The sequence below is a fragment of the Cetorhinus maximus genome, chromosome 1 (assembly GCF_964194155.1).
Source record: "Cetorhinus maximus chromosome 1, sCetMax3.hap1.1, whole genome shotgun sequence".
Classification (NCBI taxonomy): domain Eukaryota; kingdom Metazoa; phylum Chordata; class Chondrichthyes; order Lamniformes; family Cetorhinidae; genus Cetorhinus; species Cetorhinus maximus.
Genome location: NC_135879.1, coordinates 154,082,473 through 154,107,113, shown reverse-complemented (window position 1 = coordinate 154,107,113; position 24,641 = coordinate 154,082,473). Strand labels below are relative to the sequence as shown.

General features: G+C 42.6%; 1 protein-coding gene across 2 annotated transcripts in view; it reads right to left on the bottom strand.

Moving 5' to 3' along the window:
- LOC144684569 (cationic amino acid transporter 2-like) overlaps nt 1-24,641 on the bottom strand; it is a 207,315-nt gene that overhangs the window by 51,017 nt on the left and 131,657 nt on the right. Inside the window, exons 5-8 of one of the 2 annotated variants that reach the window (XM_078548524.1) lie at nt 17,336-17,472; nt 15,109-15,331; nt 11,267-11,406; nt 998-1,100 (exon numbers count right to left, since the gene is read on the bottom strand). In XM_078548524.1, the coding sequence (XP_078404650.1) occupies nt 998-1,100; nt 11,267-11,406; nt 15,109-15,331; nt 17,336-17,472 (603 nt within the window). Of the gene's footprint in view, nt 1-997; nt 1,101-5,469; nt 5,607-11,266; nt 11,407-15,108; nt 15,332-17,335; nt 17,473-24,641 lie in introns of both variants that reach the window. The other variant, XM_078548533.1, reaches the window with a different exon arrangement.

The window sequence follows — 24,641 nt, the reverse complement described above, 5'->3', positions numbered from 1 at the left end:
GGTGGGACAAGACATCATGGTGAGATTTGAATCTGGGTCCCCAGAGCATTACCCTGGGTCTCTGAATGACTAGCTCAGTGACAATATCACTACACCACCACCACCCCACTGAAGAACATTTAACCTGTGAATGGGTGCTCGGTTGTGACTACTTTTAAGGCCCAGTAGCTGAGCAAACAGGGTGCATTTTCTTCCCACAGTGGAACTTGCTCACAAAAACAAAAATAATTACATCAATTAAAATTGAGTTATCATGACCCATATATGTCCAAAATGTCCTCTGATCACAGTGGTAAAAAACAGGAGTACTGCCCATTAAACATAAGATATTCACAGAGGCATAAATACTTACAGGTAGTCCTCACTTAAAGTTGGTGGTAATTTTCCTGAAAATCACGACTTTAAATGAAATAACTTTAAGTGAATCATAGTTTCCCAAGGAATCAATGTTAAAGACAGAGTTAGGCTCCTTCGGACATTTGTCTCCCAAAAAATAATGTACAATACATGTGCAAAACTGTGCATTCCTACCTGAAATAACTTACAAAATATAATAAATAAATACAAGAAAATGTGATATAATTTTTTTAAAATTACACCCACCTCAGTAATTTTTGATTGACTAGGCTCCATCTATTGTCAGATGTTAGTCAGTGCAAGAAGCTGCTGGAATCCTGGGACTACCTGCACAGACTAACTTCTGTCACTAGATGGAATCCACAAACTTCAGTTCAGAACCAGAGCAATCAGCGAAGCCAGGAGCAGAGCAACTGAAAACAGACCTTTATAAGAAGAGGCTGTGGGAGGCAAGACTGAGAATGGAAGCGCTATGGGAATTTTTTTGTGCACAGGCAGGCCACAAAGAAGAAGTCTGTGACAAATGACTTTAAAGTGAAACTGGCAATGTTAAATGGATATACTGACTTTGTTTCACTTTAAGGCCATTAATAAAGTGAAACAATGTTAAGAGTCAACATTAAGCAAGGACTTACTGTACCTGAGGAGCAGTACACATGCTGCTACCAGAGTGTATGCCAGGAGTGTCCCAATAGACATCATATCCACCAAGGCTTTAAGATCAAAGAGGAATGCCATGATAGCTGCCAAAAAAAACGCACCAGGATGTGAACAGTAGTGTTGAAACAAGAAAAACCTATAGTTTGTGTGGGAAAATACATATAAGTCTAGAAATGACCTGTTGCTGATATCAATGGATTATCAGTTAACATATTCAGGAAATAGTCCTGTCTGCTGTTTTATCGCAAACCTTTCATTTTAAATGAGCTAAAGCCTCTGCTAAAAGAGCAAGTAGACAAATATCATGCAAGCCTGTTAAGTGTTCTTCAGTAATTTTTAAGTTGTATAGTCATTTTAGCCTAACTTGTACAACTGCTGTGCAATGTTAGAAACATCTTCAAAGTGTGGAGGGTACAGTGTCATTGAGTTTGTTCAAAGATTCTTCTTTAAAGAGTTGATGACACATGAAAATACACAGAACCATTAATGATTTAGTTGTGTAGTGTGTTTACTTACACATTTAAATCATGCTAATCATTACAGCCTGTTGCATGCAATTTGTGAAGCTTCAATTATAGCACAAAATATGGGTTTTATACTACTGCTGTGTTGGTAGATTATGTCTTAGATCTAATGAAAAAATACCACAATGAATTAAGATATTTAATAGGTTAATTGATTAATTAATAAGACATTAAATTAATACATTTGGAAATGTTATTGCTGGTGCTACAATTGATAGGCAAGATAGAATGAATAGTTTGCTAGTTTTTGGAGGCAACCAAAATAGAAAACATTAAAACACATTTAAACTTAGAAAAATCCCCAATCATGCTTAAATTTTCTAGTGTGGCCTTTATTCACAGGTAAATTGAAACAGTGATGATGGAGGTTAAAATGTGGATCCCACCTAGACAGAATTCCATGAAAAAAAAGGTGTGTTTGAAAAATTCAAATATGGAGTGGAAATGAAGCTGGTCTTCTGCCATGAAAACTGCTTGATCTGCAAGTAAAATTTTGAAACAAATGTACATGAATTGGGAATTCAGAAATTTCTAATTTGTGGGTTTAGTACAAATTTCTAACTATTTTGTTAAATGGCACTAAGGCAACGCTTTCCTACCACAAAATTGAAACAAATACAAAGTATATTAAACTACACACATCACTTTCCTACTCACCACAGTAAACTCTAGTCCACTAATTTACTTCACACAACTCTAATACTGACTCCCAAAAAACATGAGAGAAATAAAATTAGACCAGATGTTTCAGATCTCTTGTCCTAATCCACTTAAATCAATGTCCCATATCTCTTCCATCTCAACAAACTCCTGATAAAAAATGCACATCTGCACATAACCATGATAATCTGTGTTGCAGTCAATTCCCTCCTCCTTCCACATCAAATAGTCCCTCCAATAAAATCATAAAAGCTGCATGAAAAAAGTACAAATGAAAAGGAGAATGAATACTATAAGAAGACAGTTGCTATTTGGTTAAACCACGCCACAAAAACTGGTTATGAAGTTAGGACCTTGGTCAGGATTGTTTGGTTCTTGGATAGCTTTGCCTGAGTCAGCTGTGTTAAATTCAAAACACTTGCATGCAGAGGCAGCAAGCAGTTAGCATAGCTACAGTAAACTTGAAGAGATTAAAATGAACATACTTTAAGTAAATGGCTAAAGCTAAATGGCTGCTCTTGGGCTATACTTGGTAAGAGCCCATTTTACTTAGAAGCATAGAAAATTTACACTAAAGGAGACCATTTGGCCCATTTCAGCTGAAAAGGTGCTATAAGAGGCTAACATACCAGAGCCTAATCCCAGTTTCCAGTTTGGTCCATAGCCTTGTAGATTATGCATTTGAAGTGAGTATCCAAGTATTTTTAAAAAAATATGATGAGGGTTTCTGCCTCCACCACCCTTTCAATCAGTGAGTTCCATCATCCTGCTTGAAAACATATTTTTCCTCAACTCCCTTCTAATCCTTCTACCAATTATTTTAAAACTATGCCCCTGGTTATTGACCTCTCTGCTAAGGAAAATTGGTCCTTCCTATCCGCTCTATCTAAGCCTCTTTACACCTTAAATTACATTTCCCCTCAGCCTCCTCTGTTCCAAATAAACAACCCCAGCCTATCTAATCTTTCCTCATAGCTTAAATTGTCCAATCCTGGTAGCATCCCTCTGTAAATCTCCTCTTTACACTCTCTAGTGCGATCACATCCTTCCTGTAATGTGGCAACCAGAACTGTATGCATCACTCTAGCTGTGGCCTAACAAGGGTTTTCTACAGGTCTAGCACAATCTACCTACTCTTATAGTCCTTAGCTAACAAAGGAAAGTATTCCACATGCCTTTTGAACCACCACCTTACTGACCTATCTTGCGACCTTCAGAGATGTGTACATGTACACAAGGTCCCTTTGTTCCTCTAAACTTCTTAGTATCCTATCATTTACTGTGTATTCCCTTCCCTCGTTTGTCCTCTCCAAATGTATTACCACACACTTCTCGGAATTGAACTCCACTTGCCACTTTTCTGCCCAATAGACCAGACAATTGATATCTTCCTGAGGCCTAGAGCGTTCTTCTTTGCTATCAGCCATACATCAATTTTTGTATGAACTGCAAAGTTCTTAAATCATTCCCCCTTCATTTAAGTCCAAAGCATTGATACATACTATGAAAAGCAAGAGCTAGTATTGAGCCTTGTGGATCTCCACTGGAAACAACATTCTAGCACAAAAATATTCATCAATCATTACCCTTTGCTTCCTACCACGGAGCCAATTTTAGATCCAACTTGCCACTTCCCCTTGGATCCCACGGGCTGTTACCTTTCTGACCAGTCTGCTATCTGGTAACTTGTCAAAAGCCTTGCTAAAATCCATGTAGATGATATCAAATGTGCTACCCTCACTGACCCTCCTTGTTATCATCTCAAAAGCTTCTTCTAGTTTACCTACACATTTTTAAATTTAAAAAAAATCAACTAGAATATCCTTGGGGTGGAAATTGATTTAGACCAAAGTTCTGCTGCTTATATCCTGTTCCACACAAAGTCCCATTCACCTATCACCTTGGTGCTTACTATCTTACAATGGCTCCCAGTCCTCCAACACCTCAAATTTAAAATTCTCCTTTTTATGTTTAAATCCTTTTATGGTCTCACAACCTACCCCATGCACCATCCCTCACCCACCCCCCCACCTCCACTGTTACCTATCTCTGACACCCTTCAGCCCCATAACTCTCCAAGAACTCAGTGTTCCTCCAATTCTAGCCTTGTGTGCATCATCAACTCCCTTTGTCCCACCATTGACAGCTGTGCCATCTTATGCCTAGGCCTTAGGATCTGAAATTCCCTTTCTAAACCTCTCGGCCTCTTCACCACACTTCCATCCTGTATGACATTGCTGAAAACCTACCTCTAACCTAGCTTTTACTCACCCATCCTAATATCTCCTTTTCTGGTTTGATATACATTTTTACATGGTTACACTTCTGGAGTATTTTTTCTATGTTGAAGATGCTACACAAATGGAAGTTGTTATTGTTTTATTTAGGGGCCAAGACCCAATTGTCTGCAACTAGCATCCGAAATGCTAAATTCGCCAATTTAGCATATTTCCACATATTATGTAGTGGAAGCATTTGAAAAAGTGTTCAAGCAAAGCATCCCTTTGTGTACAATGGTCCCAGCAAGGATTACAATATCAGCCCCCATATGTATTACGAAACTCATTAATCTGTCTCAGGCACATATCACAAGATATGGCATTAAAAGTTAAATATTATCAAAGGGAACCATGTGCTTTCAAATCCCTGGAATTAGTGCCCATTAGAATTATTAACATTTGTCAGATTCTACAGAGATTAGAAGAAAAAGAAGTAAGTAAATTAATTGCAAAGCGCTTTCATATCAACATCAGTTTGCTCCAGAACAGACGCAGCTGGGTCACCGTGAAACCATATGACTTGACATTGACCGGGAGGATTTGATTTGTCTGCTTTGGTGTTTATAAAAGGCCATATTTTAATCTCAACATCACTGTTTACTATCCATGTGAACAATTACCACTAGAGGCTAGGTATGCTAGGTTATTTTTGTACACATTTTTCGTAAAATATATCTTATCTTTCAGAAGGTATTTTCATTTCATGAAATTAAGAATTCTTATTTAGTCTTTTAAGCAGATGCCAGATTTTTTTAATCCATTTATGAAATATAAAGGAGATTACAATGTCTGCTACTATAAATTTCTTCTACAGAATTATAATTATTGCTTCCTAGAACCTGGCATACCCATTTGCAGTACAATCCTGACCACCTGATTCATGAAGGCACCAAAACTCTGCATGCTTCAGGGAACAGTACATCAAGCCCAGGCATGCTTATCGACAGATGAGGTCCCGTCGGGGGAAGGGACAAGTTGCATCAGCTTACCAGAGATGACCCCTGATGCCAGTGTTGCAACAACTGGTGTCTGCCTCTTACTCACTTTTGCCAGAAAACTGAACAGTAAACCATCTCGTGCCATTGCAAACAGAATTCTGGGTAAAGGGAACATAGACCCCAACAGGCTAAAAGGAGAAAGGTCAAAGTTCAAACAAAAGCATGTTCAGTGCAACGTATTGTAATGGATACATTTAGCAACTGTAGAATTGCCAAAGTCAATGGTCATGTCACTTTTATATCTTTGATTAACAGTCTTCTCATTCATTGAAGTACACAATGTTTATAATTACAAAATTGCTGGTTGGTTATGTGGAAGGGGTATTATTAGCTCCAAATTACACAGATGTAGATAAGATTAATGATCTATTGTCGAAAGAAATTCCACAGGAAGAAGTATCATACAAAGCAATCGATGTTGATGATGATGCTCCTCTGTAGAGTTTCTAAATTCTCTGACACCATCAGGCATACCTCATCACAATTTATTGTTGAAAGTAGGTGTCCCAATTATCCTGTTGAGAAACCTCGATGCTCCTAGATTATGCAATGGAACAAAATTAGCAATTGAGAAATTACTACTTCATAGGCTGGATTTTATGCTATACGGCTGGGTAAGGGAGGTGGACACGGAACTGCGCAGTCTGCTCATTGCTGTCCCTGCTGTTTCCTCATGGCGAATCAAGCATGTTTCGGCCAATTGGTGGCCACCAGGCAGGAAGGCGGCCAACTAGCTGCATAAAAGGAAGGCTCTGTGCCCAATTGGATGTTAAGAGTGGAACGTCCAGTGGGAGAAGGGTCAGGCTGTGAACTGGAAGTTTGTCACAGCCACCCATTTAAAGGCCCTCTGGCATTGGTTTGGTGGCAACTTGAGGAGAGATCCATGTGTTGGAAAAAGGTGTTTGAAAGAAGGTAGGAGGACAGAATCCACAGGTGACACTGAAGCATTGAAGCAGCGGCAGGTGAGAGCATGTTTCACCATTTTGGTGATCTGCAAAATGACAGGGAGTCTCATTCAGAGCCCTTGTCAGGGAAGAAAGAACATGATCTGTGCATACTTGTCCCATTCCCTTCTGAATAAGAAGTGTTCAGAAAAAGACTCATAATCTACCCTCTAACTCTGTTTGTCTCTCCACAGAGCAGGAAACTCAACCTGTCCTTTCCGGCAGTCTCACATTTGAACCTTCAAGTCTTGGGTCTGGCATGCCAAACGGAGGCAAGACAAATGGAGGGACCCAGATCAAGGATGGCCCCAAGATTCGACAATGATTCCCTGTGACTCATCCTCCATGCTGTGAATAAGGGATGGCCAGAGGAGACCTCCCTGCCAGACCAAAGAAGCCTGGATGGAGGTTGCAGAGGTGGTCAGCAGCTATATGGTCATCCAAAGGACCTGGCTGCAGTGCCACAAGGAGCTGAATGACCTCTTAATTATGGCAAGGATGACTGTACAACCATTTTGCAGATGGACCTATATGGGAGGGTGTGAGGGTGTGAAGTGTGTGATTGGCTCATGAGGTGGACAAGGAGCACTAAGCCCGTCATTTAGACTCCTCTGGAGGAGGTGGCTTTGGAGACAGCAGCCAACCAATGGTGCAGGACCACCAGCTGTGGAGAGGCTGGAGGAGGGCCTCAGGCTGGTAAGATTCCAAGGGCCCAAAGCTCTCACCTGGAAGGATTGTGCAGAAGGGGTTGGTGATAAATTGGGGAAGTGGGTGGCAAGGGAGCACAGATGTGTTTGACTTTGGTGGCTTGCAGCATTTTGGGAAGAAAGAGTCTCTCAATTTTAAAGAGTCATGGATGGCCAAACCCAGCAGCTCATTGATGGTATACTGGGGTGCAAATCATCTTGTCCCTGAGCTCAGGTGCCCAGAGCCAAGGCGAGGCAGGGGATGAGATATCTGGAGTCACAGCCAGGTCCTGGTTCCTCTCAGGAAAGCAGGGAGGGACCAAATGGACCTCAGGATGGTGAATAAGCAGCCGCTGTCCCAATTAGGGGGCGCCTCTCAAGGTGCCTCTGATAGGGCACCCTCTCCTCTGCACCTCTGCCATTGACACTAATGCCTCTGAGTGCCACAGCAACAGATGAGATTCCTGCCAATGTGCAGGACACTCCCACGTTGCCGGGGTCCTCATGGGCTCGGGCGACCACAGACTCTTGCCAAAGTCCCACGTGACATTGAAGCGTTGGAGCAGCAGCAGGTGAGAGCATGTTTCACCATTCTGGTGACTATTCACACACATCACACCCGCACACCCTCCCATGTATGTTCATCTGAAAAATGGCAATCCCAGGCAAAGGGGCATAAGGGTCAGCAGCCTGTTTCCAGCACAGTTGGTGAGGGGGAAGCACCATGCTGTAGTACCCAGAAATGAATTAAGAAAACACATCAGTCACACATGAGTTCACAAGGGTGATTGTATAGCGTTTTTCATTTGCAGATATTTTGCTCTGATTCTGTGTTGTGTGTACTTGCTTTGATTCTATGTTGTGTGTGGTGTCCTTGTTTGGGTTTGGATTTTGATTGACTGGCTGCTATCAAGGGAGTTTGTGCTCATATGGGCCCCTCTGAACCTCATTTTGTGCCTCACCATTGGCACATGGTCTTGGTGTTGATATGTGGGAGATACCAAGGAGAGGTGAGTGAGGCAAAGATGCTATCGTATAACAAATTCCATATTTCTAGTCAAATCCTTACATTATAAGAGACTCCCATGTCTCTTTGCCATCCAAAGCCTGTTGCACATTAACTTCTGCTGCTGGCTGGCATGGCTCCTCCTTGTCCTTAGACTCGTCCTGAGACTCATTGTCAGAGGATGTGGCTCACTCCATTAGGTCATCCTCTGCCAAGGTCTCCCCTCTCTGGAGCGCCAGGTTGCGTAAGGTGCAGCAGACCATGACAATGAGTGAGCCACGAGCTGGAGAATATTGCAGAAAGCCACCTTCACGGTCCAAGTATCGAAATTCTTTTGATGATCCTAGTAGATGTGTGGCTCACATTGTACCGCATTTCAGCCTCTGTACACTGGGATCATGAGCCATCTCTTCATCAGGTATCCTTTGTCTCCAAGAAACCAACCATCCAAAGGTTCTGGTGGGCAGAACCTGGCACCTGGGAGTGCCCAAGGATGTACCAGTCATGACTACTCCCAGGATAGCAGATTCAATTTTAAAAATCTGGAATATAAAACTAGGGCTGAACTTTACATACCATTGCGGTGGGCAGGAGTCCGATGCGGGGGAGAACGGTTCGCCGAATCCTGCCCCTACTTTGGATAAAGTTGGAATAATATGCTAATCGGCCTATTAACAGATGCCGAGTGTATTCTTGGCCAACATGGGTTCCTGAGGGTAGGCTGCTCGACTAGTGGGTAGTGGAGGGTGGGACGTCTGGCTACTATCCTGGCAGGCCATGAACCAGAAGGAGGTCTTGGCTACTCATTTAAAGGGGCCCCTGGCACAGGGACATTGTGAGCTGCCCGAGGGCTGAAAGCAGTCATGAGCAAAGAAGAATTTATTGCTGCTGATATAGATTTTGATTTGCCACAGTGCACCGAGGGACAGGGAACTGTTTAGAGCCCCTCGGGCTGTACAGCTCAAAATGAATGTCTGCAAATGATTGTAATATTTATTTATTGTATTGATGCACCTCGTGATACATGTTGTAAAAGTTGAACCTGATTGTACCTTTGTGATGGTGATTTTGAAATGGTTGGGTATGTTCTTCCAGATATTTTATGAATAAAGTATATTTTTCCAATAGAAAAAGATTTTAATTCATTCACACAGGTGAGTACCGATTTTGATGTGTTAGTGTATTTAATTATCTATGAGTAGGTTAATGGAACTGTGGCAGGCTGAAGAAAGCTGAATGCACTTCAAGCATAAGCCTCATGATTGCAGGGATATCTTGAGAATCAGGCTTTAACATCTTCTCGTGTCTCCTCAGATGGTGGAGAGAAGGTAGAGAGCTGCTGACCAGTGCAGAAGGAAAAGGATGGCTCTAAGGTTCAATGACACCTCCCTGCAAGCCCTCCCCCAGGCTGTAAGTACCAGGTGGGAGGCCCTAATGCCAGCTGATGGTAAGAGGAGACTCCCAGACTGACCGAAGTTGCCTGCATGGAGGTCGCAGTGGAGGTCAATAGCCTTGAGCCCGTCAGAAGGATTTCTCATGGCATTTTCAACTCCTGCCAGGAAGGGACACTAAATTTGGCATGATGGAAAAAGTCAGTCTCTCGCTGGCAGGAATTTGGTTTGGAATTTTGTTCTCTCGACTTTGATACCAGGTTAAAGGCAGTCGAGTTTTCCGCTGATCTGTGTTGGGAACCATATTTGCATCTCATGATGCTCATTAAAAGGCCAACCCACTGGAATTACATTCCCCTCCAATTTAAGTACCCAGTGAATAATTAGAACGGCCTGTTACCCGACTGTGTATAAGTGACATGCACCTGGCGAGCTTCACATTAACGACTTTGAGGTCAGTAGATGCTGCTTTTGCATACCTTTAAAGGCGTTGCTGCGAGATTCTGGTTGCCTATATCACAAGCTGCACCAAGCCTGGGCATGGGAAGCAATACCAGTGGGGAGGGGGGAGACGGAAGTAGGACTGGGGAGGGGGTTGGAACATGAGAGGGGTGGGGGATAAACTGAGGCAGGACTAGGGGGTGGTCAAAGAACAAAGTGGAGTACTGAAAGACTGTCTTGGGGCAAGAGTGTCCAAGGAAGAGTCCGAGATTGTCCTTGGGCTGAGGCCACACTGTCGGAAAGATATTGAAGAGACTACCCTGGGGCTGTGCGGGCCATGTTAGAGGGCTCTGCATGGCACGCATGTCTTGGTCCCGGTCTTGGGCGGGTGAAGGCCTCTCTGGGCAGTGACAGTCGTGCACAGTATGGTATGCAGGATGTGGGCAGTCACCTAAGCAATTTGGTCCTGGGGTTAGAGACATGGTACTGTGATGCAGAGGGCACAGTCACATTCAGGGGTGGCATCTGTATCCTGTAAGCCAGTAGCTGAAAAGTCATGGGTGGGTATTGGATGGTCTCATGTGGGGGTTTGGGGAGGGGTGAGGCGGTCCCAAAAAGTCAGGGTGCACGTGGCCTTGAGATGAGGAGAGGTCAGGTCAACAAAGGGTATGGGGACATAAGACCTTAAGAAATAGGAGCAGGAGTAGACCACACGGCCCATCGAGCCTGCTCTGCCATTTAATATGATCATGACTGATCTTGGGCTTCGACTCCATTTTCCTGCCTGTTCCCCATATCTCTTAATTTCTTGAGACACCAAAAATCTGTCTTTCCCAGCCTTGAATGTATTCAATGAGGGAGCATCTAGAACCCTCTGGGTAGAGAATTCCAAAGATTCTCAACGTTTTGAGTGAAGAAATTTCTCCTCACCTCAGACAAGAGGAGAAACATAAATGAGTCCAGAGGAAGTGTAAATGACAACAGCAAAATAATTACTGACAGTTGCTGTCCAGAAAAAAATGGTAATGATTATGATGGGAAATTGTTGAACTTAAGTGTTAAGTCCAGAAGGCTGTAAAGTGCCTCATCAAAAGATGAGATGCTATTCCTTGAACTTCTGTTGAATTTAATTTGAATAGTGTAGGAGCCCATGCATAGAGAGATCTAAGTGGTAGTGGCTTGGAAAATGAGAATTCAAATTTTAAATTAGACCCAGCAAAGAATTAACACACTGACCATCTGACAATTTTGTTCTACATTTGCTTATTTAACACAAATTCCCCTTTACTTTCCTTCTTCCATCCATCCATAAAATCTCACCTGCAACCACACCTGATGACATTGTAGCAACAGCTGGAGTCTTCGTCTTAGAATTGATGTGGGCTAAAACTTTGAAAAGCAACCCATCTTCAGCCATAGCATAGATTACACGGGGCATGGGGAAAATGGAACCAAGTAGACTGAATGAAGAGCAAAGACATGCAGAATGTCGCAAATCAGAGTCACAGCCAGTATGCAGTAAATTGACATTCACTTTAGGGCTTTACATAAACTCCCAAATTCTCTTTGTCCAATGGGCAGTGGTTTGTATAATCCACATAGCTCTTCTCCCCCCAAATAAAATGACAAGAGTTTTAAAAATTATCGTAGAATAGATTTACAAACTCAAAATATCACATGTTGTTTTCCATCAATACCCCAGTGGGTGACACACTGCCTGGTGTATTACTCAGACACACAAAGCAGCATATTCCAATTTCATTGCCAGCCTATATTAAGATTCCGGGCTATGGTATCGGGGGGGAAGGGTGGGGTGGGTGGATTAAAAAAGCATTCAGGGGACTCTGTGTGAAAGTGTGCGCGCACACAGACATCAGGTGGCAACAGTATTGTGTTTGAATATGTTGACACCTCTGCAGAAGTAGTTCATGTCCAACACTCATGTTTAGGCTTACACATAAAGAATGATTACTTAGCCAAGGTGCAGGAGGCTTTCCTTTTAGGTTTATATCCTAGAAAGAATCTGCAGTTTCAAGAGAGGGCAAGAACTGAGGAATTAAAACAGATTATAAAATATACATGAATAACTGAATTTTCTCTTGCTGTAACTTCAGCAGAACCTCTGGAAAAACCACTTTGAGCCATTAATGCCATTTTTCCAGCAATTCCACCAAAATTATAGTTGTAAATCAGGAGACCCCCAACAATACTATGCACCTCAGTTCATAGTGTTGTTTCTATGGACGAGTTGGAGGATCAGAAATGCAATGATGTTTAGAGTAGATTAATCAAGGAATTAAACTTCCTTGTCCTTGTAGAATCTCTAATTCACCAACAATAATGATATGCCCACTGTCATAGGCCTTCACCAATGCTGCCTGCAAGGAGTTATACAAGAGTGATTCCAGAGCAACTCCACCCATGCCATTGTAACTCAGAACTATGACTTTTTCCTGACTTTATTTAAGATGGGATTTCAGAACTGATTTTTTTGCTGAAGTAGGTAGTGTCAATGTTCGGTTGTATTCCACTGGTCGAGCATGCTAGACAAAATTTAGTTGGTCAAACGTGATTTGTGTTTATGCTATCAAACAGGAAACAGTTATGTAGAGTCCTACAGTGTAATCACGTAATAAAAATTAGATTGATTTGATTTTATTTAGCTGTGAAGATAGAAAAATGTAGAGTTAGGCATGCCAAGAAGTTTTGGAGACTGTTTTCTCCTTCATCATTTCACAACAAGCAAACATTTTATATTGAATGTTTCCACAAAAATTGCAATTTGTATTGCATACTAATTAATTGGGTAGTGGATTTTATCTTTCACCAACAGATTATGTAAACTCTGCATTGGTGGAAAGCTAACAATTATATACCCAACTCTATTTTCTTTTCCACTGTAAGTCAATGGAATGGAAAAATCAGGCAGAGTGTATAACTGAAGGCAAAACCACAACCCTTAGATTACCACCTGGCAGTGAAAATTAAGGTCTACCGCAGGGCATTTTAAACACCACCAATGGGTAGCCAAACTCCAGGGCAATGTCTGCTTCTCTCTCAAGACCACTGCCTCAACATGATAAATGCCCCCATGAACTCTGTTACACATTCACAACTTCACAAACCCCTAACTGGGTGCACAGAAACAAGCCAAGCATTTGACCCTGACAATTTGGATGGGAAACCTGTGTCAACAGGAAGTGACAGTAGTCCTGTCAGCCTGCTCCCTGCTGTGGGGGAAACAGTGACTGCCCGGTGATCTCCACACTACTAGCTTCAAGTAGTGACATTTTTTTTTATTCGTTCATGGGATGTGAGAGTCGTTGGCTAGGCCAACATTTATTGCCCATTTCTAATTGCCCTTGAGAAGGTGGTGGTGAGCTGCCTTCTTGAACTGCTGCAGTTCATGTGGTGTAGGTACATCCACAATGTTGTTAAGGAGGGAGTTCCACGATTTTGACCCAGTGAGAGTGAAGGAAGGGGAGAGTATTACAGGGATGGGAAAACCACTGCAGCAAGGCTAGATCATGTCATTCCAACATCTGGAAAATCACAGAAAATTTGTTCAACACTGAATGAAAAGGTGTATACTGTTGGCAGTCTTCCATCTCGTAAGATGATATTTTGCACCATAGTGGTCAACTCTGTGTTAAGCATCGCCTGGTGTAGCTCAGGAGCCCTTCTCTGGCATAGTGTATACAGGAGCCTGATTTCCTCCTGCCCATTTTACATGACATTCCGACAGAAAAGGAGTGGTTGAGTAGATGAATAGGTGCTGAAGTATTCTGGCGAATGGAACGCCAAAAACTGAATAGTTGGAAGTTTGAAGCTGTAGTGGTAAGTGACTTGGGGAAGTGTGTAGTGCAGCAGTGGATGCAGAAGGGAGCAGGATGGAAGAAGTTTGGGGTCGTGGGAAGCGAAGCATACAAGGAGATATCCTTGCCTGCAATTATGACCATGGTATTATGGAGACTCTGGGGTAGAAAAGGCTGCATTTTCAGCCACCACCATGCATGCTCCCTGCATGCGCAGTTTAAGTATGTTGCTTTGTGACATCATTTGAAGCGACAAAATAGGCAGGGGCCAGGACCAAAGATGGTGCTGCTGAAATCACAGTTGGGCGGCGGCATCCTTTTAATGTGCGCTTGGGGAAGAATTGTGAAACATATGAATTTTAATCATCCAAAACAAATTGGTTTTGCAATAAATCCTCATTCTCCTTGATAGAATGAGACTTGGAAGCAAGAGTTAAGAAGATTAATTCTAGGCATGAGAGATTTAGCAGCTGAAAACACAGGCGCCAATTTAGGAGCAATGAAGAATGCTAAAGAGGTCAGAATTGTAGTAACACGCAAATCACAGAGGGTTGCAGGGGTTGGAAGAGGTCACAAAGATAGGCAAAGTTGTGGGGTCTGGGGCAGGTTAATGAGGTTGGTAAGGGGTGCAGAAAGTATCAGAGATAGTGAGGTACAGGAGGGCACCCCATGGAGTATGTCAGATTTCATGGTGGCTGTGTGTGGTGCCCATTGTTGACTCGGTTGCACCATTTGGTGGCCTCTTCTGTCTCTCCACAGCTAAAAAAACCATCAGATTTTGAAATTCATGCATGATCTTTCTGGCATCAGCACACCCGTGCACAGTGATGTCATCAGCGTATGCACAAAGTGGTCTTGGCAGGCTGGGTGCAGCAGTGACAACACTGGATGTCAGCGCATGAGTGGAGCAGTACTCGTACGCAGAAGCGCTGTTGGTGGCTATCTTGCATTGGCAGGAATTAGTGAGTAGAAAATGGGTGGTCATAAATATGACTAGGACAATTATATGGAAGGAAAGGTTGAGGGACGATAGGAGGGTTGTTAAATCAAATGGATTTAAGTACAGTGCTGAGGCAAGAAAGAAGGGAGGATATCGTGGTGGGAGTGGCAATAGAAGGGTAGAAGATAAGATGTGCTAACTGTCACACTTACCATTAAATGCAAACTTTAGGGATGAGCCCTTTCCTCACTAAATAACCATCACAATTTTAAGATGATCACTTATGAAATAACTTCAACTTGATGAAGTACACAAAAGTTCTGAATCTAATGTTTGCTTGTATGAATTCTACACAATAAACCTTTCCAATTGGTCTGTTCTGAAAGAAACCTGATTTTTTTTCATACCTTGTTGATAGTGCACATAGGGATCCCACTGCCACTAGGTATTTTGCAGGACCCCAGTCAACATATTCAAAGGCAACAGGAAGTGGGCTTCTTGCATCCAGCAGGTAATAAGGCATCATGAGGGTCAGTGCTGCTGAAACTCCGAAGTATGCCAGGAAGCAAACCAAAAGGGAAGTCACAATTCCTATGGGAATAGCCTTTTGGGGATTTTTCACCTCTTCACCTGGAATGGCAGCAAAGAACATAGTATGGTTCAAATGCAAAAAGTTGCTGATGCAAGATGAGCTTTGTCAGATAAGTTGATGACAGAAAACACAGACCCAGGAAATTCCTCAGAACTGCTCCTGCTCTGCTTATACCAGATGATTAATTTTTGATCTCAATCATGCTGTTACTCAGATGATGAAGAGGGATTTACTACTTGTGTTTGGACCAAAAGAGGGAGAAAGCAACATGAAAAAGGGAGAGAAATAAAAAAAAGATTTAGCTATTTTATAGACCACACAATATTCAACCAAAGGTATGGGAACAGAACATATGAATATTCCATCAGTTGGGGAATGGTACTTGAAAGGCTATAGAAGGGGTAGCAAATAATATAATAGGGCCAAGTATAATGATAGTTGGAATATAAGTTAACCATCAATACATTTTATGTCAGAATTGAATTATATCCAAAAGCAATAAAATAGTTCATAAATAAGTCGATGCAAAACATTAAGTAGTTCATTTTTTGGTATGGAAGCAACACAAAAAAACATTCTAAGGGACATATATTTGCACAGTAACAGTAAATCAAATTTTGTGCTATCTCAATTCACATTCTAAGACAGATCATAGTAACATACTCCAGAATTGAAAGTACTTGAACATTAAAATTTCTTGAATTTTCTTCATAATTTAAGAAGCAAAATTAAAATACATTATGCATGTTATTCTGTGTGCAATCACCTTTGTTTGCCAAAACTGTAAAACCGAACATCTCTGAGAAATGTGTTTGTGCTGTCTTGATTCAGTTCTTAATGGATGTCAACACAGAATAATAACACTACCCATAAGTTGCCATAAATTGACGTGGTGAGAGGGTAATTTCATTGCTTAGCACACTGGTTGACATGTTTATGGAAGATTGCTTTGTGTATTATTTAACACAGTAATTACCCATTTAAAATAAACAAGTTAACAGCTGCACTAAAATAGTGCACAATGCAATTTCATGCAAGGATAGTAATCAGTATACTAGCAGGAGAAATCAAACTCCTAGATTACAAGGCCAAAGCCATGACTATGGTGTGTGAAATGAAAGAAGAAAATCAGGCTTGTGTAGCAGCATACTCACTTGATATAAGAGCTAAGCATATTGTTGGGGCAGAGTTGAAACTTTAGTTTGAACATGTTCTGATTTGCACTTGATAATGACAATGAATGGCAGAAAAGGAAAAGCATTTAATGCCCTAGCACTAATCTCACTCATCTTAATAAACACAAAAGTCGATGAAGAAAATAATTATGGGACCAAGCCTAGAGTTTTAATTGCACATAGAAGGTCTCTTTAATGGGATAGCAACTGAAATTATGATTGTCAGTTATAGTTCCAAATTGCATATGGTAACTGGGGACAAATTGCAAGGGAAGTTTAACTCTTTCAGTAGGGAGCCACACTTAAAGGGTTCACAAATTAGAGAAGCATTGGTATGGTGTTACAGTCTAATATCTGATCCATGCTCACTTTGTGCAAGCTTCTGCCTGAAACTTGCTGGTCTTGCAGTGCAAAGAGTTGCAGACTGGCACATTCCAAGGTCCAGGACACATGCTGAGAGACGCACTGAAGCTTGGAGCAGCCGCCACAGAGGCACAATGGGGAAAGGTCACTATTTAACGCCTTTCAGCCATAGTACACCGAGGGGCTGGAAGCTGCGTAAAGCCCCTCGGGTTGTATGCCTGACATGGAATGTGCATTACGAATAGCAAGAATATTTAAATTATATTGAGGCATCTCAGAGTAGAACACCCTGTATGGAAAAAAGTTGAATTTTATTGCACTCTACAATTTTCAACTCAAAATGTTTTGTAATGTACTTTTACAAATTTTATGAATAACGTATTTTTTTTGGGGAAAAATGTGTTCAAATGTAAATAGTGTGCGAATCACTACAGATGGCAGGTTGGTTGCTGCATAAACCATCAGACCAAATAACGCAGTGATTAATATATCCATGATCCTTACCTGTAGTAGCAATACAGTCAAACCCAACAAAAGCATAAAAGCAGGTAGCAGCACCGGCCAATGTTCCAGCTAATCCATATGGTGTAAAACCACCTATACCATAATTGCTGGTGACATTCTCTGAAGATGACAGATTGCTACAAAACAGAGGGAAGGGGAAAAAAGTACATTATATTTACAGACACATTCAACTTTCATTTACGTATTCAACATCATTTTGAAAAAAAGTTCTAATGCATGATATTTAGCCAACTTCACAGATGTATGAAAACAGGGTTTCCTTTTTCTTAAAAGGATTCAACATACAAAATGCTGTGGCAACAACAGAAATTAATGTACTGTACAGAGCTGAACTTTCTATTAAGACATAATCAATATGCTTTACTAGTCATTTTCTACAGATTGTTATTTGAGACTGTTTTATGTAACAATGCAATTAATAAACTGCCACTTACTACCTTTTTAAAGTTATATTTTCTATTGATATAATATTGAAATTAAACTATACAGTTCTAAATGCTGAGTTGCAAAATAATTAGCACAGTTAATTGAATAATATACAGATACATCATAAAAGTCTGTTTCTCTCTACCTTACAATATCTGCTCAAAACTACACAAATATACCAATATGATACTTTAATCAAAATCAAAACACTTGGGGCGGAATTTTATGGCCCCCCTCGGCAGCGGGATTTTCTGTTCCCGCCAAAGTCAATGGACTTTTGAACAGCTCGTCGCATTGTACGGCCCTGCCCCACCCCCCACGCCTCTACGACAGGGCAGTAAAATTCCACCCTAGGAGATGCTTGGAGAGTTTTTCCGACAACATGTAAGGAGTTTTAGTTTTAGAGAAACAAACTCAACTAGTTTGCATTTCATGCTTAAGTGTTAGCACTCTTGCCTCCGAGTCAGAAGATTGTGGAGTCAAGTCCATTCCAGAGACTTGAGCACAAAAATCTAGGCTGGCATTCCAGTGCAGTTCGAAGGGAGTGCTGCATTGTTAAGAGGTGCAGTCTTTTGGATGAGACCTTAAATAGAGGCCCACTTGCCCTCTCAGGTGGGTGTAAAAGATCTCATGGCATTATTTTGAAGAAAAGCAGGGGAGTTATCCCTGATGTCTTGGCCAATATTTATTTCTTAATCAATATCATAAAAAATACAGATTATCTGGTTATTATCAGATTGCTGTTTGTGAGAGTTGTTGTGCACAAATTAACAACCACTTTCCTAGATCACAACAGTAACTACACTTCCAAAGTACTTCATTCGTTGTAAAGCTGTTTGGGACATCCTGACATCATGAAAGATTATAAGAAATAGGAGCAGGAGTAGGCCATTTAGTCCATCCAGCTTGCTCTGCCATTCACTAAGATCATGGCTGATGTGATTGTGGTCTGAATTCCACTTTTCTACCTGAACCCCAGAACTCTCAACTGCCTTGTAAGATCAAAAATGAGTCTAACTTGGCCATATCCAATGACCCAGTTTCCACTTTCTCTGTGGAAGAGAATTCCAAAGACTGACAACTCTCTGAGAGAAGAAATTCCTCCTCATCCCTGACTTAAATGTGACACCACTTATTTTTAAACAGTGTCCCGTAGTTCTAGATTCTCCCACAAGAGAAAACACCCTCCCAGCATCTACCTTGTCAAGCCCCCTCAGAATCTTATATGTTTCAATGAGATTACCTCCCATGCTTCTAAACTCTAATAAGTATAGCTAAACCTGCTCAACTGTTCTTCATAAGATAATTCCTTCATCCCAGGAATCAGCTTAGCAAACCTTCTCCAAACTGCTTCCAATGCAAATATATTCGTCCTTAAGTAAGGAGGGCATTTCCCCAATGCCTTGTATAATTCTAGAAAGATTTCCCTACTTTTATACTCCATCCTCCATTTTTTCTTCCTAATTACTTGCTTTACCTGCATGTTAACTTTTTGTGATTCATGTACGAGGACACGCAAATCCCTCGTAGCATTTGTAGCAATATGCAGTTTCAAGCAATTTAAACATTATTCTGCTTTCCTATTCTTCCTGCCAAAGTGGACAAGTTCACATTTTCCCACATTATATTCCATCTGCCAAATCTCTGCCCACTTACTTAACCTATCCATATCCCTTTGCAGACTCTTTGTATCCTCCTTGCAACTTGCTTTACTACCTATCTTTGTATTGTCAGCAAATTTGACTATAATACAGTCGATCTCTTCATCCAATTCATTAATATAGATTATAAATAGTTGAATCCCCAGCACTGATTACCAACAGTTTGCCAACCTGAAAATGACCCATTTATCCCGACTCTGTTTCCTGTTAGTTAGCCAATCTATTCATGCGAAAAATCACCCCCAACTCCATGAGCTTTTTAAGAACATAGCAACATAGGAGCGGAGTAGGCCATTCAGCCCCTCAAGCCTGCTCCACCATTCAACTAGATCATGGCTGATCATCTACCTCAAAGCCAATTTCCCACACTATTGCCCATATCTCGATGTCACTAGTATCTAGAAATCTATTGACTCTGTCTCGAACATATTCAATGACTGAGCTTCAACAGTCCTCTGGGGTAGAAAACTCCAAAGATTCACCACCCTATGAGTGAAGAAATTCCTTCGCATCTCAGTCCTAATTGGCTTGCCTCTTATTCTGAGACGATGTCCCCTGGTTCTAGACCTCCCAGCCAGGGGAAACATTCTTCCTGCATCTATTCTGTACAGCCCCTTAAGAATTTTCTAAGTTTCAATGAGACCATCTGTCATTCTTCTAAACTCTAAAAAAAATACAGGCCCAGTCTCCTCTCTCTCCTTGTAAGACAGTCCTGCCATCCCAGGAGTTATTCTGCTGAGTCTCTGCTGCACTCCCTCTATGGCAAGTGTATCCTTCCTTAGGTAAGGTGACCCAAACTGTACACAATACTCCAGGTGCAGTCTAACCAACGTTTTAGACAATTGAAACAAGATATCTTTACTCCTGAACTCAAATCCTCATGCAATAAAGGCCTACATACCATTTGCCTTCCATATTGCTTGCTGTACCTGCATGCTAGCTTTCAGTGGCTTATGAACAAGGACACCCAGGTCCCTTTGGACATCAACATTTCCTAATCTCTCACTATTTAAGAAATACTCTACACCTCCATTCCTCCTACCAAAGTGGATAATCTCATACTTATCCACGTTATATCCCATCTGCCATGTTCTTGCCCACTCACTAAGCCTGTCCAAATCCCCCTGAAGCCTCTTTGCATCCTCCTCACAACTCACATTCCCACCCAGTTTTGTGTATCCGCAAACTTGGAAATATTACATTTAGTCCCCACATCAAATAATTGATATATATTGTTAACGGCTGGAGCCCAAGTACTGATCCCTGTGGTACCCCACTAGTCACAGCCTGCCAACCTGAGAATGACCCATTTATTCCTGCTCTCTGTTTTCTGTCCATTAACTAAATCTCAATCCATGCCGGAACATTACTGCTATGTCATGCTCCAATTTTGTTTACTAACATCCTGTGTAGGGCCTTATCGAAAGCCTTCTGAAAATCCAAATACACCATATCCCTTAACTATCCTGCTCGTAACATCCTCAAAAAGCTCCAACACATTTGTCATACATGATTTCCCTTTTATAAATCCATGTTGACCCTGCCCAATCAGCTTATTATTTTCGAAGTGTCCAGTTATCACATCCTTTATAATAGATTCCAGTGTTTTCTGTACTACTGACATCAGGGTAACAGGTCCGTAGTTCCCCATTTTCTCTCTCCTTTCTTAAATAGTGGGTTTACATTTCCAACCTTCCAATCTGCAGGCACCATTCCAGGTAGAATTTTGAAAGATGACCAATGTATCCACTATCTCTATAGTTACCTCTTTCAATGCTGTGGGATTTAGATCATTGGGTCCCAGGAACTTGACAACTTTCAGTCCCATTAATTTCTCCAATATACTTTTTTACGAATACTAATTTCTTTCAGTTCTTCATTCTGACTAGTCCCTTGGTTCACTATTATTTCAGGGAGGTTTCTTGTACTTTCCTCCGTGGAGACAGACACAAGGTAATTATCTATTTCTCTGCCATTTCCCTATGTTACATTATAAATTCTCTTCCCTCCGCCCATGGAACTACATTTGTCCTTGCTAATCTTCTCCTTTTTACATATCTATAGAAGCTTTTACGGTCCATTTTTATGTTTCTCGCTAGTTTACATTCATGTTCTATTCTCCCTTTATCAGAATCTTGGTCCTTCTTTGATAAATTCTAAAATGCTCCCAATTCTCAGGCTTGCTATTTTTTTTTGGCAACTTTATCAGCCTCTTCCTTTGATCTAATTCAATATTTAACTTCTCTTGTTAGTCACGGTTGATTCACTTTTCCTGTTGGCTTTTTGTGCCTTAATGGAATGTTTATTTGTTGTAAACCATGTACTAGTTCTTTAAATACGAGCCATTGCCTGCCTACTGTCATACCTTTTAATGTGTTTACCCAATCCACTACAGCCAACTTGTCCCTCATAACTTCATAGTTTCCTTTGTTTAGGTTTAAAGCCTCAGAGCGGAATCATCTGGTCCCATTGGTATCGGGCATCATGATGTGCGTAAGTGAACAATATGGTGTGAAGGCCAAAAATTAGTTTCACGCTGTCGTGAAACCAGCTTGTGATCATTTGCTCCACACATTAATGGCGAGCTGTGTTTACCGCCACTGCACATCGGGAAACGAATTTCAATACTTTAGCATCTCATTATTATCCCTGGTCACTAGAATCATCACCCCGTGTCAAATTTACTGCTCAAGCCGGCATGACTTCAGAACGGCGTGCTTTGTATCTGCTTTTAAAAGGTGTGCACCCAGCGAGCTGAACTTTGAAGGGAACTCGGAGGTAAGTGCATACAGCCTTGCGCAGTGCTCGCGAGCATTGCCCATAGGGCGTCAAGGGAGAGGCGGGGGGGGGTGTGTGTGTGTGTGGAGTCAGGCAAGTCGCTTTTTCCTGGCTGGCTTTTAGCGCAGGTCAGGCCGAGGTGAGTTCGGGGCAAGGCAGCACAGACTGAAGGAAGTACACGAGCACATACCGGGTGGCCGGGGTGGGAGGTTGGAGGGAAGCGGCCAAGCACTTGGAAAACCTTGTCAAAAGCGAACATTCTTTCTCAGCTGAAACCGTCCAGCTGCAGCTCCATTGACAGGCTTGGAGTCGTGCCTGTGAAACTTTTCTGCCACTCAAGCAACGCAAAAGCATGAAAGTACCACCAAATGTTCCAGAACCTTTCACCCCTCCGGCACCATCTGCAAATTAATGTGCATTTTATGGGGCAGCGGAGCAATTGGCCAACTGGGCAAGTTGTATAATCCCCTTGCAAAAGGTGGCCACAGCGCAGTCACTGATGGAGGCGCTCACAGCCCCTTACAATATATCTCTCATCATTCAAGCTAACAGCGCAGCCTTGAAGTGCGGGTTAGGTGAATGCCTGCCCCTGAGCAGAGAGCACAGCATGCAGTCCAGTGGACAAAGTTGCTGTCAATCGGTCAGGCGGAGTGGGGCAGAGGTGGGTGAGGTTTCGGACACCCGCTGCACACTGGCCATCCAAATGCTGGCCAGCACTACTGCATGCTTGAAGGGCCTTTGGACTAAACCAAGAGAGGTTCTTAGGACACATATGCTAACCCACGCATCTCTCCCTTTGATCCTGCAGGAGGAGAACATCAGGATCATGGAGCCTGGTGATCTAGCGATACGCCTCATGGCTTATAGGGAGCAGAGAAGAAGAAAAAGGGAGCAGTGGAGGCACCTACCTCAAGATAAAAGATGCAGCAAGGCTGCTGCGTACACAGCTGAAGATCCATTGAGAGCTATTGTTCGTAGGTGCTTTGCTAGACCCAGGGTCTTTAGATGGCGCTCATCATTCCTGTAGATGACTGAGAACCAGTGTCACCAAAGACTGCACATGTCCAGGGAACTGTTCGGTCACATATGCCACCTGTTGCAGAATTTGGCACCACGGGGACATGGAAAGCATCCACTGCCAGTGGCCATGAAAGTGACCGCGGCGCTCAGTTTTTACACCAGTGGCTTCTTTCGGGGCTCCACAGGTGATCAGTGTGGGATCTCGCATGCCTCCACGCACAAATGTATCCAGGAGGTCACGGACGCCACCTTCGTGAAGGCACAGAACTTTGTGTATTTCAACCAGGATCAGGAAAGTCAGGAAGCAAGAGCACTGGGATTTGTGCGGATCTCAGGTTTCCCACAGGTGCAGGGTGCTATTGACTGCACTTACATGGCACTTAGATTTCCATGGCAACAAGCAGTCAACTACAACAACTGCAAGGGCTTCCACTTGCTGAATGTTCAGCTGGTGTGCGACCACCGCAAACACATCCTACAGGTCTGCGCATGGTTCCCAGGGAGTGCCCATGACTCCTATATCCTTAGTAGGCCTCAGATTCCTGACACCTTCCAGGGCCCAGAGGCTGCAGGGATGGCTCATCAGGGACAAGGGCTACTCACAGAGGACATGACTGATGATGCCTGAGCAGTGGCCTCAGACTGCAGCAGGGCGACGGTATAACGAGGCTCATGCCGTGACATGGACTTTGGCGCAGCAAACGGTAGGCATCTTGAAAATGAGGTTCCAGTGCCTCGACAGGTCAGGTGGAGCACTGCAATACAGTCCACTGAGGGTGTCGCACATCATGGTAGCTTGCCGTGCACTACGCAACCTGGCGCTGCAACGTGGGGAGACCTGGCTGAGGAGGAGATGGAAGAGCTGCACATCTCCTCCGATGAAGAGGATGTCGAAGGGGATGAGGGTGATAAGGTTCTCGAAGGTGAGAATGCAAGCAATGAGGCCATCACACTGGCCAGATGAGGCAGGCCCTCATAGCAGCAAGATTCATGGAGGATGGTGATGAGATGCAATGAGGTCAGCCCTGACATCCACACTTTGAATCTCTGAACATTTGCCTCCTGTGTGGCTGATGGCAGCACACATACCCTCAGCGTTCAGGCTTATGTCATGGAGACGCAGCAGAGGCCCTAAAAGTCATTGGATTCCAGGTGAATGAGGATGACGACATGCAGTGAGGACACTTCATTGATCTTCACATAGCCTCTGTGAATGTCTGACTCCTGTCTGGCTGAGGACAGCTCGCTTGCGCAGTGTGACCAGGGTCACATCATGGAGATGCAGCCATGAAACTTTAAATGCACCTGTCCCCTTCAGGAGCACATAGTCACTGGTCACAGATGCTGAAGAGATGGGGGAGTCAGCCCCAACTCAAAGGTGCTGAGAGCAGAGAGAGAAT